The sequence below is a fragment of the Ranitomeya imitator genome, chromosome 1 (assembly GCF_032444005.1).
Source record: "Ranitomeya imitator isolate aRanImi1 chromosome 1, aRanImi1.pri, whole genome shotgun sequence".
Taxonomy (NCBI): Eukaryota; Metazoa; Chordata; class Amphibia; order Anura; family Dendrobatidae; genus Ranitomeya; species Ranitomeya imitator.
The window spans coordinates 254,090,989-254,107,873 of record NC_091282.1 but is presented as its reverse complement, the minus strand read 5'-3'; the positions used below and the strand labels follow the sequence as shown (position 1 = coordinate 254,107,873).

The following is a 16,885-nucleotide window of genomic DNA, read 5'->3' as shown; positions in this document are numbered from 1 at the left end:
TTATAATCTGTAAAATACGGTATACATTTTCTTTTCCTAAAATACAATGGAAATATGTCATCTTTAGGCCTTTTATTTTATTTATTTCATCTTCAATTTGCTTAACTGTTCACAACAACAGTAATTTTTCACCAGGGGTGCCCAAACTTTTACAAGCCAAGTAATCGGTTATTATGGGGAGAGCCACATGGATTTTTCATGAAGATCGCAAAGTATCTTTACATGAACAAAAGAAACTATTGTAAAGTTGGACAAATCACTTTATTAAAAAGTCAAATTTATATTACTATTGTAGCTAGAGAAGATGGAACATTTTAAATATCAATTTTCACAGCAATATTTGAGTTTTACATTGCCATTTTTACTGAATTAAATGTTTTTAGACTAAAGTGCAAACATCCACAGTTTCTCTTCCATCTTCCTTTATCATTGTAAATCCATCTCCTAGTCCCATGGTCTCTACTAGTTGGGGTTCCTTGTTGCACATGGGACACAGTTTATTACGTATGGATGATGCCCTCATCCATATTATAAGGTTCCATCTTTCCCCAGACGTAACGGGAAGAGCTCCGTGAACTTGCTGACCTCTGTGGAGTATTCCATGGCCGATAGTATGTTCGACCTCTGTATAGCTTCTCTCATTGGATGGCACCTGAGTGAAATAGTAGCGAGACATTAAAAGTTTTCTAAAAAACGATAGACCATTTTTAGACCTATTGACCATGATGGTAAAGATATAGAACTCCTTTAAGGCTATGTGCACACGTTGCGGATTAGCCTTAGGAATTTCTGGTGCGGATTCTGCCTCTCCTGGCAGAAAACGCACCTGCGGATTTGTTGCGTTTTTGTGCGGTTCCGCAGCGCTTTTTGTGCGTTTTTGCTGTGGTTTTCTTGCGGATTTGCTGTGTTTTTTACCCCTGCGGTTTTCTATAATGGAATGGGTACAAAAACGCTGCAGATTCACAAAAAAGAAGTGACATGCTACTTCTTTTAAACCGCAGCGGATTTTCCGCAAAGTGTTCACAGCATTTTTTTTTCTCATTGATTTACATTGTACTGTAAATCAATTGTAAATCTGCAGCGTTTCTGCACCTAAAAAAAACGCTGCGGATCCGCACAGAATCCGCAACGTGTGCACATACCCTTAGACTGTATATTGGTGCACTGCTACAAAGTATATTGATGTGTAATTCTAGTGTACTGTGCATCACATTACCTACAGGGCACGCATCCTGTAGAAGAATATGGAATACCACTGTTCAGTAGCTAATACAGAACAAAAACGTTGGAACATTGATTGAGGATATGATTGCATGGAATGAGATTTGAAAGCCACAAAAATGTCGAAATGTTGCGTTGCAGAATATGTCAAGATTGGCGTTAGTGTAGAGCGTAGTTTTGAAATATAGCTATGCCAGGAAATCATCGCAATTGCACAAAACGTTTCAATCCTTCTTCCCACCCCCCTCTATAAAATCTCAGTTTTTCAGTAAAATTTGTGTAAAAAAAAAACAAAAAAACAAAAAAAAACAAAACCCTACAGTCAGATTCTTGATGTTTTTTCTCTCTTCACATTACAAGTGCATCTTTGCAACCTTGACATTATTTAGCATGTTCTAGGTATTGCATGTTATCCTACAGGATTCTCAATAGTAAATGGGAGAAAAAAAAAATGATGTGATGCAAGCCTAAGTGGGGAAATTCCTGGTAGCTAAGGGTGGTGAAAACACAAGTGCTAGTATTTCTGGTGATCTAGAGGAGCCAGGGTGTAGTAAGGTGCATTAGTAAAAATGAAAAATTCTAAACAAGTGTGCAGTATGCTTACCTCTCTCATGTCAGAGAAATACAGGCTTCCATCAGTAAACTCTTTTCCCAGTGAAATATTCAGGGTAATCTCAGAATTGTCATAGTGGGAGCTCAGATCCAAGTCTTTATCTACAGAATATTGCACGACGAAAGCTTTGTGACTATCCAAGCAACCACCTCCCCAATCTTGATATAAAACAGATGCAAGAGGACAGAGATATTTTTCTCGGAGAGGGGTAATGAAGGACTCATCTAGTCCAAGCTCATTCAGAAGGATCTAGGTAGAAAGGCAAAAGAAGTGAAATAGGATATTGCTATTTTTTTCTGATAATTAAAAGTCATCGTAACTTTTATGCCAGGAAACAGGGTAAAGGAAATGATGAACAATTAAACCTAAGGAGGGAATTTAACTATATTTTTTACCAATCACAATATAGGGATTTTTGTGTACTCACCGTAAAATCCTTTTCTCCGAGCCATCCATTGGGGGACACAGACCATGGTGTATGCTGCTGCCACCAGGAGGCTGACACTAAGTAATACAAAGAAAGTTAGCTCCTCCCCTGCAGTATACACCCTCCTGCTGGCCCCCAGCTAACCAGTTCGGTGCAAAAGCAGTAGGAGATCAATTAGAACATATAAGCGTATAGCATGTCACAATATATAGGAGAGTATAACATATCAAATGATAAAAACAAGTACAAACTAATAATAGGGAGGGAGCTGTGTCCCCCAATGTATGGCTCGGAGAAAAGCATTTTACGGTGAGTACACAAAAATCCCTATTTCTCCTTCACCTCATTGGGGGACACAGACCATGGGACGTCCCAAAGCAGTCCCTGAGTGGGGACAACATCAGATCAGGCCGTGTAACCGCTACTGACAAGTGCGCCACCGCGGCCTGCAAAGTCCACCTGCCCAGACTCGCATCTGTGGAAGTGTGTGAATTATAGTGCTGCAAGAATGCCTGCGGACTGGAGGAATTCGTAAGCTTGCGGTCGTGCTTCCGACGTCTGGAGCCTAGAGCCCTCAGACAGGGAGATAGGCTGACATCTAGCACGGAAGGACTCCTGGATGGTGAAAAGAATCCACCAGGCTAACATGGCCGATGAAACGGTTAAACACTTCCTGTGACCGTCAGGAAGCCTTCTTACCATCGAGAAGCCCAAGTAAAGTGTCCAACCTTCGGAAGGACGCCGTCCTCGATACGTACCCGCTCGGAGCACTTACTTCTTCCAGATTATGGAGAACCCCTTCCGTCTTGTGGACTGAAGCCGAAGGAGATGAGAGGACGATGCTCCTGCAACAGTGGGAATACAAAACCACCTTGGCAACGAGGGAAGGGGATGGCTTGAGGGCAACCTTGCTTTGATGGTAATAAGAAAAAGAGACTGAAAGAAAACAGAGCGGCGAGCTCTGAAGACTCATCCAGATGACAAGAACGCAGAGAAAAAAAGGGTGTGACCTTCCCTGATAGTAAAGTCTTTCTGGATCGAAAAAGGAGTCTACTGTAAGATCCCCAGGACCATTAAGGTCCCACAGATCTAACGGTACGCGGTAGGGAAGAACTACAGGTGAAGGCTCCCTGTGAGAAAGACCATATTTCCAGTTTTGTCGAACTAAGATGGAAAAATACTAGCACCGCAAGTGAGAAAACCTGACATGGTCAGTGCGGGTCTCCCGGGATCACTGGGGCCCTTTCTGCTTCCAAAAGGACCTTAGACGTAGTGGAAGAGGGGATATGGAAATTGGTACCATGGAAAACCGAGCATGCACTGCGATGGTCTCTGATCTCGAGGCCAACCCATGAACTGGAGTACATTGGCGTTCAGCTTGGACGCCATCTGACCTACAACTGGAGTACTCCAGTGAAGGCATATCCGAAGGAAGACTTCCGTGTGAAGTTCCCACTCACTTGAGGAGAAACCCTGACGGCTGAATATGTCAGCCGTCCAGTGTTCTACTCCAGGGATATGTACTGTTGAGATCACCAAATGATAGATCTCGGCCCATCAGAGAGTGCGAGGTACCTCGGCCATGGCGCTTGACTGTGGGTACCTGCTAGATGATTGACGTATGGTACAGCCGTGGCATTATCCAATTGAAGACGGATGGTTGATCCATCTAAAGGCAGTGGACCTGCTGTAGGATTAGCCGTACCGTTCGGATGTCCAGAGAAATGATCGGGAGAAGAAGACTGGCATCGGTATTCCCTAATAACCATTGGACCAGGAGAAGGCTCTGGATGAGGATGGAGCTTAGAGACTAACTTTGAAAGCCTGATTCACTTGCTGCAAACGAGAGGAGCGAAAGATACTTCTTCCATTGTCGACTTTTTCCTCAGAACCCTCCTAGCGAATTGAATGAACCGAGAGAATGAGAGATCAAGTGCACAAGCTCCGTGTTGAAGGGCCACGACCTTGACTCGAGAAAGAATCAACATCCTTCTTGTGCAGGATCATCCTCAAAGAGGATCTGCTGGGCTGGGAATGAGGAAAAAACTTGTCTAAGTTTAGCTGCTAGCCCAAGTGAGAGGGTATTGCAAGTGATATAGACGACTCAGCGTGGTCCTTGAAGAGCGGCTAGAAAGTCGACCAAGTAGAGCAGAACGACTATGCTTCTAGGATGCAAGAAGCACATGACCACCGCTATGACCCTTGCTGTTCGCGAATGGAAAGGCGAAGAGATTATTGTAGAGGGGGAAAAAATAGGCATGTGAGGGTAAGAATCCCGAATGTCGATGGCTGAGCGGAGGAACTCCATCTGAAAAAGGAGGAGCCTGTGAAAGGTTGTTAGAAGTTTGAGGTCCAGGAATGATCTTACTTTTCGTTGCCTCCTTTTTGAAACCAAGATTCCTTAGATCTAGACTGTCCTGGACAACGCTTCCACTGCTGGATGGGTCTGTAGAAAAGACACGATCCCTTGTTAGTCTCCCGCTCAGAAGATTTGATTTGAATCGAAGTAGTTAAGGTCTCTGACCAGTGGACTATTGGTCAACCAACCCATGTGGTGGAGAGCGCTGAACCCGAAACCACAAGACGGAACGCACCAGATTTGCTATCCGACCGTCTGTGGTATTTTAATTGATGATACATCGGGCGGAGATACTGGTAGGTATACCACAAGAAATTCTACCCGATTAGTCTGCCAAGTGGCAAAAGGCGGGGCTGCAACCAGAAGGTCTCTTGCCATCATCGTGCAGACTAGAAAATTAGGAACCCTCGATTCATCATCCTCTTAACAGGGACGTGGAGAGGGATCGTCCGCTTTCTTGCATCATCCGCTGAATAGTGGTGATACAAAGGGGGGTGCACGGACGCCAAAAATAAGTGCCTCTGTGCATCCCCAGAGTTGAGGTCCCCGGGTGGACAGGGCAGGTTGTCTGGCGTTAGGGCTGGATACAGAAGAGGATACATGGAGGCGACACTGCATGTGTTCGTGTGTTGAAGATGTGGGGGGGGGGGGGGAAACGGTGCATTTTAAAAGGACCCGTCGCCCATAAAAAACAGACCAGGTATGGCAACCTACTTAGAGGCTTCTGTCCAGTGAATCACTCGTCAATTTGTTGATGGTATAAATAGGAGAGTCCCTCTTTTGCTGAAGCTCTGGCAATCCAAGGCAATATGCGATCCATATTCAGCGTTGTACTCAACAAATCATAGGGGAGAGATCAGGAAGTGAAAACTTCCGTTTTCTAGACGCCTGTACGATTTCCTAGAACACTTGCGGCCCCTGCTAGCCGACGGCTCCCATGTAGGAGAGGGACCATGTATATCGGTCCTGCGAGCACTCCGAGCCACAGAGGGTTCACAGAGGGATTCCATCTCTTGTCAGAGAAACCATGGGTTGTGGTTAGGGGATGAGCGGCGGAAGGCTCCAGAGCTCAGTTAGGGTGACCAGCCTCAGATTGATGATGTTCTCTTGAGACCAGCAAATACTGGTCATGTGCCTTTAAGACTAGGGAATACTGGTCGTGTGCCTTTAAGACCAGGGAATACTGGTCATGTGCCTTTAAGAACCAGGACATACTTGTCATGTACCTTTAAATCGAGGACATACTGGTCACGTGCCTTTAAAACCAGGGCATACTGGTCATGTGCCTTTAAGACCGGGGCATACTGGTCATGTGCCTTTAAGACCAGGCCATACTGGTCATGTGCTTTTACGACCAGGGCATACTGGTCATGTGCCCTTAAGACCAGGGGATATTGGTCACGTGCCTTTAAGACCAGGGCATACTGGTCATGATCCTATAAAACCAGGGCATACTGGTCATGTGCTTTTACGACCAGGGCATACTGGTCATGTTCCTTTAAGACCAGGGCATACTGGTCATGTGCCTTTAAGACCAGGGCATACTGGTCATGTGCCTTTAAAACCAGGGCATACTGGTCATGTGCCTTTAAGACCAGGGCATACTGGTCATGTGCCTTTAAGACCAGGGCATACTGGCCATGTACCTTTAAGACCAGGGCCTACTGGTCATGTTCCTTTAAGACCAGGGCCTACTGGTCACGTGCCTTTAAGACCAGGTAATACTGGTCATGTGCCTTTAAGACCAGGTAATACTGGACATGTGCCCTTAAGACCAAGGAATACTGGTCATGCGCCTTTAAGACCAGGGAATACAGGTCACGTGCCTTTAAGACCAGGAATACTGGTCACGTGCCTTTAAGACCAGGAATACTGGTCATGCGCCTTTAAGACCAGGAATACTGGTCACGTGCCTTTAAGACCAGGAATACTGGTCATGCGCCTTTAAGACCAGGAATACTGGTCATGCGCCTTTAAGACCAGGAATACTGGTCACGTGCCTTTAAGACCAGGAATACTGGTCATGCGCCTTTAAGACCAGGAATACTGGTCATGCGCCTTTAAGACCAGGAATACTGGTCATGTGCCTTTCAAAGATTATGCCAGAAGTGAAGCCCCTTGAGGGGAACCAGGTACTCTGGGAAGAGCCGGGATCGGCGGCGGCGGAGGGCTCCTGAGCTCATTTGAACTAAGTACTCTGTGGAAGGTGACTGGCTCCTGGCTGGTCATGACTTAAAGAGCAGAGAATGCTGGTAATGTGCCCCTTTTAAAAAACTAGGGAACCTTTAAGACCAGGGGATGCTGGTCATGTGTTAAAGCCAGGGAAAGCTGGACATGTACCTATAAGGGGCATGTGTCTTTAAGGCCAGGGAATGCAGTCATGTACCCTTAAGACCTGTGCCTTTAAGACCAGAGGCTGCTGGACAACCAGAGATTGCAGGTGTTAAGTATTAAAAAAGAGGGAACGCTAGTCCCTTTATGCTGCCGGGGTGCGTGCGGGGGAGGGGTGCGGAGGGAGGAGTCTCCTCACCGAGATTCTGAGCCCCCCGTCTGGAATAGCGCTGAGTACCGCCGGTGCGATGCAGCAGCCACTTCCGGATGAGCTCGTGTCCGGAAATGGCAGGAGGATGAAGATGGCCGCCGAGAATAGAGCGCTCGTCCTGAATGAGAGGCGCCTGAATAGGGGGGCGGAGCCTGAAGAGTTCCGGGTTGCGGCCTACACAAACCCGAAGCCGGGGGCTAAATTTTTGAAGCCAGCCGGCGCCGAACGAGGGAATAAACCGCCAGATGCGCAGAGCCCTCCAACCGCTCGAGTCCCAGCGCTTACCCCAGTATGCAGCTTTGTTCAGCAGGTCAGAGGTTGAGAAAAGATCCTGTGCTGTTGCTGCTGTTTGGACGGTGCAGGGATAAGAAAAGTCCTCAATCCATCGTTCCTTTAGCAGGGAGGTGGAGAGGAACCGTCCGCCTCCGTGTACCATCCGCTCTTAATAGTGGTGGTGCAGTGGGGGCTGCTCGGACGCCACGCTGAAAAGTGCCTCTGTACAGCCGAGGGTAAAACCTGGTGGGCAGGGCTGCATGTCCGGCAATAGGCCTGGCTGCAGAAGAGGATACTGAAGGTGAAACTCCAGTGCTCGTCTGATAAGGGAGGGGGGAGATCGGTGCCCTTGAAGGGGCCCGTCGCCCCTAAAATCAGCTCAGGCAGTGGCTTCCCACGTCGCAGGAGAGGATACGGAGAGGTGAAACTGCCGTGCTCGCCTGTTGTTGGTTCGGGAGAGATCGGAACATGAAAGAATCCTTCGCTCCCTTCGTCCGTTGTAAAAGGTTAAAGTAAGAAGAGTTCTTTGGGTCTGAATAGCAGACCCGTCCGTGTGCCTCCTACGGACACTAAGCAAGAACTGGTTAGCTGGGGGCCAGCAGGGGGGTGTATACTGCAGGGGAGGAGTTGAGAGCCAGCAGGAGGGTGTATACTGCACGGGAGGAGATCACTTTCTTTGTATTACTTAGTGTCAGCCTCCTGGTGGCAGCAGCATACACCATGGTCTGTGTCCCCCAATGAGGCAAAGGAGAAATTAATCTTCATGAGTATTATATCCCAGTCTTACTCCACTTTTGCATCAAGCATATGAGATCTGCATCAACAGAAAAGTTATGGTTATGGCCTATGGATGACGTTATGAACTTTCTGCCTCTCTATTTATTTTATTCACTTATATAACGCCATTAATTCCATCACGCTTTATAAACATCATCACTGTCCTCATTGTTGCGCACAATTTACATTCCCTATCAATATGTCTTTGGAGTGTGGGAGGAAACCAGAGGACCTGGGGAGAATATACAAACTCCTTTGCCTATGATGCCTCATTCATGTTTGTCTATTGAAATATGGAGTTAAAACTATGCCGATCCCATTATTCTATGTGGCCGTGGCACATGTCCAAATTCCTTCTCAGGCTGAGCCAGTCAGAGAGGGAAAACAATAAAATAAATCGCAGAATGTCAGAGTTTGATCTGAGATTCGAATTGCACTTGGACATGCAACACAATGAGTTTGTGGAAACCATCGGACTGCACTCGGATGACCTCTGAGTGCAAACTGATTTCCATGGACCATCAGAATGGAGAAAAATGGAGAATATTTTTTCTCCACTTTCTCCTAATGCGAGAGAATTGGAACACACCATGTGTGATTTGCATAATCGACCAGGATTCTCTCGGATGAGGGAATATACGCTCCTGGGACCCTAGCCATATGTAAACATTTTTCAGACTGTAGTTTATTGTTGTTATTCCAGTGGTCATTTAATATACCATAAAACAAAAAAATTGTCAACTACACTTTTATGTAATAGCGATAAAAAAAAAATACCCCGTAGTTGTTCATCGTGTTTGGTCGTCCCTTTTCCAAGTGTGATTTCTCAAAGCTTTCAAGCTCCTCCACAAAGTCTTTGCAAAACTGGGGAACAAATACTGGGAAACAATATATCCTTTTACCTGCAAAAAATAAATAAATATATGAGTAGAAATAAATTAATCCACAATTCTACCAAAACATAAGTAGAGTAGCAGTACATAACAAGTTCACATGGACAGACTGTTGCATGTAATGGGTCATTAATGTATTCCTCAGGCATTCACAAAAACTACGTACATCTAGCAACATCAGAACTGGTACTTTCTATTATAGTACAATTACCGTGGGGCAAATACGGCAAATGTCACCAGGTACAAAGTATTAAAGCAGTTATTCATCCAGCAACACAATGCCGTCTCATTTTTGACTGCATGATGGGGACCAAAGTTTAATCTTAAATGGAGACTGCTATTTGAAAAAAAAACACTTAACCTGCAGCTATGGGGTTAATATGCAGGTGAAAAGCATTTTGAAGTCGTGCGGCTGCTGTACTGGAAACCCAGATGCCGGGAGATAATTAACTTTCTTCCTCCCGGAAGCTTTGGGCTTTCAGTCGTACTGGTGTGGCTTCAGTCACTGCAGAGTACACTGACTGACAGAGTATAAACAAAAATTGGCGCGCACTCGGTTTAATGGGGGAGCGAGGTGCTGGTATAGTGGGCTGTGCAAGCCCTACGTATATGATAAAATATAGTACACCGCACACTCTATGTGTATATTTGCAAGGTGATGGAAAGTTTATTAACAAGTATAATTATAGTACAAGGAAAGCGACCAGAAGTAACTATGACGTTTCGGCCCAACCAGGGCCTTAATCATATAATCGCTAAAGAAAAATAAAACAAAAAAACAAAATAAACATAAGATATATACAATAAATCATATTGCAAAACAAAACAAAAAAACCAATAATGTTCCCAGCCTGGAAAAAAGAGACATTGGAATGCATAAATAGGAGAATGGGTAAACTCCAAATGGAGAAAATTACAATAGCAGTGACATAGCATGTTACATGCATATATAGAAACACCACATATGTTCCCCAAACAGAAAGGGGAAGAGAAAGCTTTTTCACAAGGCTAGACTAAGGTATCCGGAAACCAGACCTTATGACAATCAATATCGAGGGTACAGAGTAAAAAAACATTACCTTTACTATGTTTATAGTAGGGGAGGAGAAGGTCCTTGTGGACGAAGCTACACACTGCAGGAAAACGGATATAGACACATGAGATAGGGGAGGTACATAGAGGATAAGGTGTGTGAGAGGATATGAGATGTACCTGGAATGCCAGATAGTGGTGCGTGTAATAACGCAATATCAGCCCTTGGGTGGATGCTATGGAGACACAGGAGATGGGCATGTGTAAGGGACATAAATCTATTATAGTTGAAGTAATATAGCAGTGCCGGTTGGCAATGTATAGGGGTGTAGGTTACCTGGTGTATAGTGGTATTAAGCGGCGCTCCCGCGCCCTGCTGCCGGTATGTAGCATGGCCGGCGCTGTAATGATTTATAAGCGCAAACCGGAAGTAGGACCTGCGGCACCGGAAGTGACGCGGGCGGTCCGGGAGTGCAACTGCGCATGCGCAGCCGGCGATTCAGTGAGAATCCGGTTGCTAAGAGACCAGAGCGCCTTACATGTCAGCGGCTGCTGCGGGGTATCTGTGTCCATGTGGGCAACCAGGGGTGGGGGTAAATACTGTCTAAAGTGCCAGAAAAAAGCCAGAAAAAAGCCAGGGGGGGCATGTTGGCGAATATAATATGGAAGATAACAGGGTAATATGTTATAGGTGTATAACGTCATATTAAAGATGTTAGGGTGCTAATTTAATGCGTGTCAGTGGCTGTTGACAAAATAAGGCGGCGTATATTAATAAAAAGAATACTGAGGCTGTCTGAGAAGGCATGGGAAGTACGAGTGGGGAAAGGGCTAATGTAGGGAAACCTTGAAAGTAGCCATAGGAGAAAAGAAGGGGCTGGGGAGAGGATACCACTGTAGGTGATGTGTGTGGTGTAGGTATTAAGAAATTAATGGGTAGTGTACCTCTAAGGAACTCGCCTGGAGACTCAACGGATCTGTAAGGAAAAGGAAGAAATTAGAGAACTAGATTAAACCGACCAATCTATTTCCCTATTTAAGCCCCTAGGTGCAAGGGTGTCCAACGTGTATATCCACCAGGTTTCCCTGGATTTTAGACATTTGATGTGGTTACCGCCTCGTCTAGGACGGGGTACATGTTCAAGAACCTGAAATTTAAGTTGAGCCACTGTGTGTCTGGCTTTCATAAAGTGGTCAGGCAGGGGGAGCCAGATTTTATTGCACCTGATGGTAGACTTGTGGCTTGCGATTCTATCCCGTATGTGCTGTGTGGTCTCGCCGACGTAAAGTAGTCCGCAGGGGCACTTAATGACATAGATAACAAAATTAGAGCTGCACGTAAAAAAGCCACGAATGGGGTAGGATTTCCCTGTCCTTGGGTGTGTTACATTATCCGATTTTATCACATTGGAGCAGGCGGCACAATTCAAGCATGGGAAAGTTCCATTGCGGCGTGAGCTTAAAAATTGCTGAGTTGGTACACGAAGTGTGCTACCCATATCTGCCCTGACTATTTGGTCACGAATATTGGGAGGTCTCCTCATGCTCATGAGTGCTGGTGCTCTGAAGGATGGGATTTCTGGATGGGCTCTGCCAAGGAGGGGCCAGTGCTTTTTTATTACAGAGTACACCTTGGTCATGAAAGGATGATGAGTGTGTACAAACGGTATCCTTTCCAGGGATTGACGTGGTGTAGGACTCGTGGGCGGACTGGAGGACCTATTAAGCTCTTGTGTTAAGAGGGTCGAGGGGTAGTTCCTGTCGCTGAACTTTTGTGCCATAGTTTTGAGTCGAATTTGTCGCGTCCCTGGGTCCGTGACGATGCGGGAGACTCTTTTGAATTGAGACCTCGGCAAACTGTTTTTGGTAGTGGTTGGGTGGCAGCTAGAATATAGTAACAAACTGTTGCAGTCTGTTGGTTTAGTGTAGAGATCCGTTTTAAGGAATCCACTGGAATCCTTCAGTATTAGTGTATCCAAGAAGGCTATTTGGGCTTCGTGGGTGTGAATGGTAAACTTAAGCTCTTGGAAAGTGGAGTTAAGGGTGGAGTAGAATATATTGAGGGTGCTGGATGGCCCTGTCCATATCAAAAAAATATCGTCTATGTACCTACAATAGTCAAGGACATGTTGGGTAAAAAACTCATGTGTATAGACGTGCTGGGTTTCAAAGTAATCCATGTATGCATTGGCGTAGGCCGGAGCCACGTTCGAGCCCATAGCGGTCCCGCAAACTTGGGCATAGTAAGTATCCTCAAAGAGGAAATAATTTTCAAAGAGAACCATACGTAAGAGTTCAAGACAAAAGGTTATGGCATTCTGAGACATGTTCGTTTGTTGCAAAAGTTCTCTGGTGGCGTGCATGCCCTTCTCATGGGTTATGGAAGTATATAGGCTGTTGACGTCCATGGTGACAAGAATACTATGGGGAGGTACCTGGTGTAGCTGTTTAATTTTTTCAAGGAATTGGTTAGTGTCCAATATGAAGGATTTAGTGGTTTTGGTCAGGGGTGTCAGAATTTTTTCGAGAAATATTGAAAGTGGTGAAAGAACCGAGTCAGTGGATGCCACAATAGGTCTACCTGGGGGATTTTGTAAGGATTTATGTATTTTTGGTAGGACGTAAAAAACCGGAATGATAGGATGAGGGTTCTGAAGAAAAGTGGCTGTCTTGCTATCAATCGTGTTGTTCTCCTGGTACATTTTGACGATTTCCCTAATTTTTGTGCTGATCGCAGTGGTGGGATCCCTGGGTATGATCTTGTAAGTATTGGTGTCTGCTAGCTGTCTGAGGATCTCTCCCCGGTACTGTGTCCGATCCATGACCACTGTGGCCCCTCCCTTGTCCGCAGGTTTTATAGTAATGGTATTGTTGGACCGTAAGGAGGAAAGTGCCTGTTTCTCTTCCAGTGTCATGTTGGTATGCGTGGGAAAGAACCCTAGTCTTTGTTCATGTGATAGGGATTTAATGTCACGATCTACCAGAGAGATGAATGTTTCAATAGCGTGGTACGAATGAGGAGGAGAGAAAGTGCTAGTATTGCGAAGCCCCAGAGAAGAGATAGACAGTGCTGGGGTAGTTTCAGTGGATCCGGGAGGTCTCCCAACCGGAACAGATGTTGGTAAATTGCCAAAGTGAGTCTTAAGTCTAATGGATCTGTAGAAACGATGTAAGTCCTTCTCGAGTTGGAATGAGTCCCAATGAGGTGTTGGACAGAAAGATAATCCTTTCTGTAGGACGGTCAGTTCCGCTGGTGACAGGGAATAGCTGGAGATGTTAACCACTTGATTGGCTGGCTTACCTGGCTTCGGGTCAACATTCTTTCTACGCCGCGATCTTCGGGTTGGTCTGTTTGGTGTCGTCCCCCTCTGCGGCCTGTAGCTAAAAAATGTTGCCTGTTGGAACTGGTGGAGGAGTCGCTGCCGGAGCTGTAGGATCCTGGTCTTCTGGAGTAGTTGCGACGACGCCAGTTTGTGGTGTTGGACGAGTCGCTCCATCGGTACACCTTATCGGTAGCGTAATCCTCGCTATCCCTCTGGAACTTGAGTCTCTTACGTTCCTGCAGGTTTCTCTCGAATTCCAAGATGGCTTTATCCGTTTTAGTTTTAAGTGCGGTCCAGTCGGTGGATGAGAGGGTGGTCGTCAACTGGGTCTCGATGGCCTGGATACTTTTTTGAACGTCAATAATTTCCTTCTGGAGGTATTCTATTGTTAGGATGATGATGTCTAGTGAGCATTTATTCAGGATCTGCTTGTACCTTTCGCAAAATTCAGGATTGTCTGCGAATAGTGTGGGTCGCAGATTACACCTCAATCCTCTAGGAATTTTGCTCTGGCGAAAGTATTCGGCCAGGGTAGTGCAGTGTAAGTCATAAGAGACTAGCTTCCGCTTAGTCTTTTCATAATCCCTGGTTCTCAAATCGGTTGCGGGTGTTTTAAGAAATTCAGTGGAACCAGTCACTGATGACACAATATTAGCGCAAGTGGCTGTATCATAGGCAAAAGTTGTGATGGACATTAGGGCGAACTGGTGCAGCGGCCAAGACTTATGGCAGAGTATAAACAAAAATTGGCGCGCACTCGGTTTAATGGGGGAGCGAGGTGCTGGTATAGTGGGCTGTGCAAGCCCTACGTATATGATAAAATATAGTACACCGCACACTCTATGTGTATATTTGCAAGGTGATGGAAAGTTTATTAACAAGTATAATTATAGTACAAGGAAAGCGACCAGAAGTAACTATGACGTTTCGGCCCAACCAGGGCCTTAATCATATAATCGCTAAAGAAAAATAAAACAAAAAAACAAAATAAACATAAGATATATACAATAAATCATATTGCAAAACAAAACAAAAAAACCAATAATGTTCCCAGCCTGGAAAAAAGAGACATTGGAATGCATAAATAGGAGAATGGGTAAACTCCAAATGGAGAAAATTACAATAGCAGTGACATAGCATGTTACATGCATATATAGAAACACCACATATGTTCCCCAAACAGAAAGGGGAAGAGAAAGCTTTTTCACAAGGCTAGACTAAGGTATCCGGAAACCAGACCTTATGACAATCAATATCGAGGGTACAGAGTAAAAAAACATTACCTTTACTATGTTTATAGTAGGGGAGGAGAAGGTCCTTGTGGACGAAGCTACACACTGCAGGAAAACGGATATAGACACATGAGATAGGGGAGGTACATAGAGGATAAGGTGTGTGAGAGGATATGAGATGTACCTGGAATGCCAGATAGTGGTGCGTGTAATAACGCAATATCAGCCCTTGGGTGGATGCTATGGAGACACAGGAGATGGGCATGTGTAAGGGACATAAATCTATTATAGTTGAAGTAATATAGCAGTGCCGGTTGGCAATGTATAGGGGTGTAGGTTACCTGGTGTATAGTGGTATTAAGCGGCGCTCCCGCGCCCTGCTGCCGGTATGTAGCGTGGCCGGCGCTGTAATGATTTATAAGCGCAAACCGGAAGTAGGACCTGCGGCACCGGAAGTGACGCGGGCGGTCCGGGAGTGCAACTGCGCATGCGCAGCCGGCGATTCAGTGAGAATCCGGTTGCTAAGAGACCAGAGCGCCTTACATGTCAGCGGCTGCTGCGGGGTATCTGTGTCCATGTGGGCAACCAGGGGTGGGGGTAAATACTGTCTAAAGTGCCAGAAAAAAGCCAGAAAAAAGCCAGGGGGGGCATGTTGGCGAATATAATATGGAAGATAACAGGGTAATATGTTATAGGTGTATAACGTCATATTAAAGATGTTAGGGTGCTAATTTAATGCGTGTCAGTGGCTGTTGACAAAATAAGGCGGCGTATATTAATAAAAAGAATACTGAGGCTGTCTGAGAAGGCATGGGAAGTACGAGTGGGGAAAGGGCTAATGTAGGGAAACCTTGAAAGTAGCCATAGGAGAAAAGAAGGGGCTGGGGAGAGGATACCACTGTAGGTGATGTGTGTGGTGTAGGTATTAAGAAATTAATGGGTAGTGTACCTCTAAGGAACTCGCCTGGAGACTCAACGGATCTGTAAGGAAAAGGAAGAAATTAGAGAACTAGATTAAACCGACCAATCTATTTCCCTATTTAAGCCCCTAGGTGCAAGGGTGTCCAACGTGTATATCCACCAGGTTTCCCTGGATTTTAGACATTTGATGTGGTTACCGCCTCGTCTAGGACGGGGTACATGTTCAAGAACCTGAAATTTAAGTTGAGCCACTGTGTGTCTGGCTTTCATAAAGTGGTCAGGCAGGGGGAGCCAGATTTTATTGCACCTGATGGTAGACTTGTGGCTTGCGATTCTATCCCGTATGTGCTGTGTGGTCTCGCCGACGTAAAGTAGTCCGCAGGGGCACTTAATGACATAGATAACAAAATTAGAGCTGCACGTAAAAAAGCCACGAATGAGCATGAGGAGACCTCCCAATATTCGTGACCAAATAGTCAGGGCAGATATGGGTAGCACACTTCGTGTACCAACTCAGCAATTTTTAAGCTCACGCCGCAATGGAACTTTCCCATGCTTGAATTGTGCCGCCTGCTCCAATGTGATAAAATCGGATAATGTAACACACCCAAGGACAGGGAAATCCTACCCCATTCGTGGCTTTTTTACGTGCAGCTCTAATTTTGTTATCTATGTCATTAAGTGCCCCTGCGGACTACTTTACGTCGGCGAGACCACACAGCACATACGGGATAGAATCGCAAGCCACAAGTCTACCATCAGGTGCAATAAAATCTGGCTCCCCCTGCCTGACCACTTTATGAAAGCCAGACACACAGTGGCTCAACTTAAATTTCAGGTTCTTGAACATGTACCCCGTCCTAGACGAGGCGGTAACCACATCAAATGTCTAAAATCCAGGGAAACCTGGTGGATATACACGTTGGACACCCTTGCACCTAGGGGCTTAAATAGGGAAATAGATTGGTCGGTTTAATCTAGTTCTCTAATTTCTTCCTTTTCCTTACAGATCCGTTGAGTCTCCAGGCGAGTTCCTTAGAGGTACACTACCCATTAATTTCTTAATACCTACACCACACACATCACCTACAGTGGTATCCTCTCCCCAGCCCCTTCTTTTCTCCTATGGCTACTTTCAAGGTTTCCCTACATTAGCCCTTTCCCCACTCGTACTTCCCATGCCTTCTCAGACAGCCTCAGTATTCTTTTTATTAATATACGCCGCCTTATTTTGTCAACAGCCACTGACACGCATTAAATTAGCACCCTAAC

The 16,885-nt window shown here is 45.6% G+C and overlaps 1 protein-coding gene across 4 annotated transcripts in view; it reads right to left on the bottom strand.

Moving 5' to 3' along the window:
• Positions 1-239: 239 nt before the first annotated feature.
• Positions 240-16,885, bottom strand: part of OGFOD2 (2-oxoglutarate and iron dependent oxygenase domain containing 2) — a 67,754-nt gene continuing 51,108 nt past the window's right edge. For all 4 annotated transcript variants that reach the window (XM_069755731.1, XM_069755741.1, XM_069755735.1 and 1 more), the window contains 3 exons: positions 8,990-9,114; positions 1,826-2,083; positions 240-652 (listed from right to left, as the gene is read on the bottom strand). In XM_069755731.1, the coding sequence (XP_069611832.1) occupies positions 380-652; positions 1,826-2,083; positions 8,990-9,114 (656 nt within the window). In that variant the 3' untranslated portion in view covers positions 240-379. The remainder of the gene's footprint in view (positions 653-1,825; positions 2,084-8,989; positions 9,115-16,885) is intronic.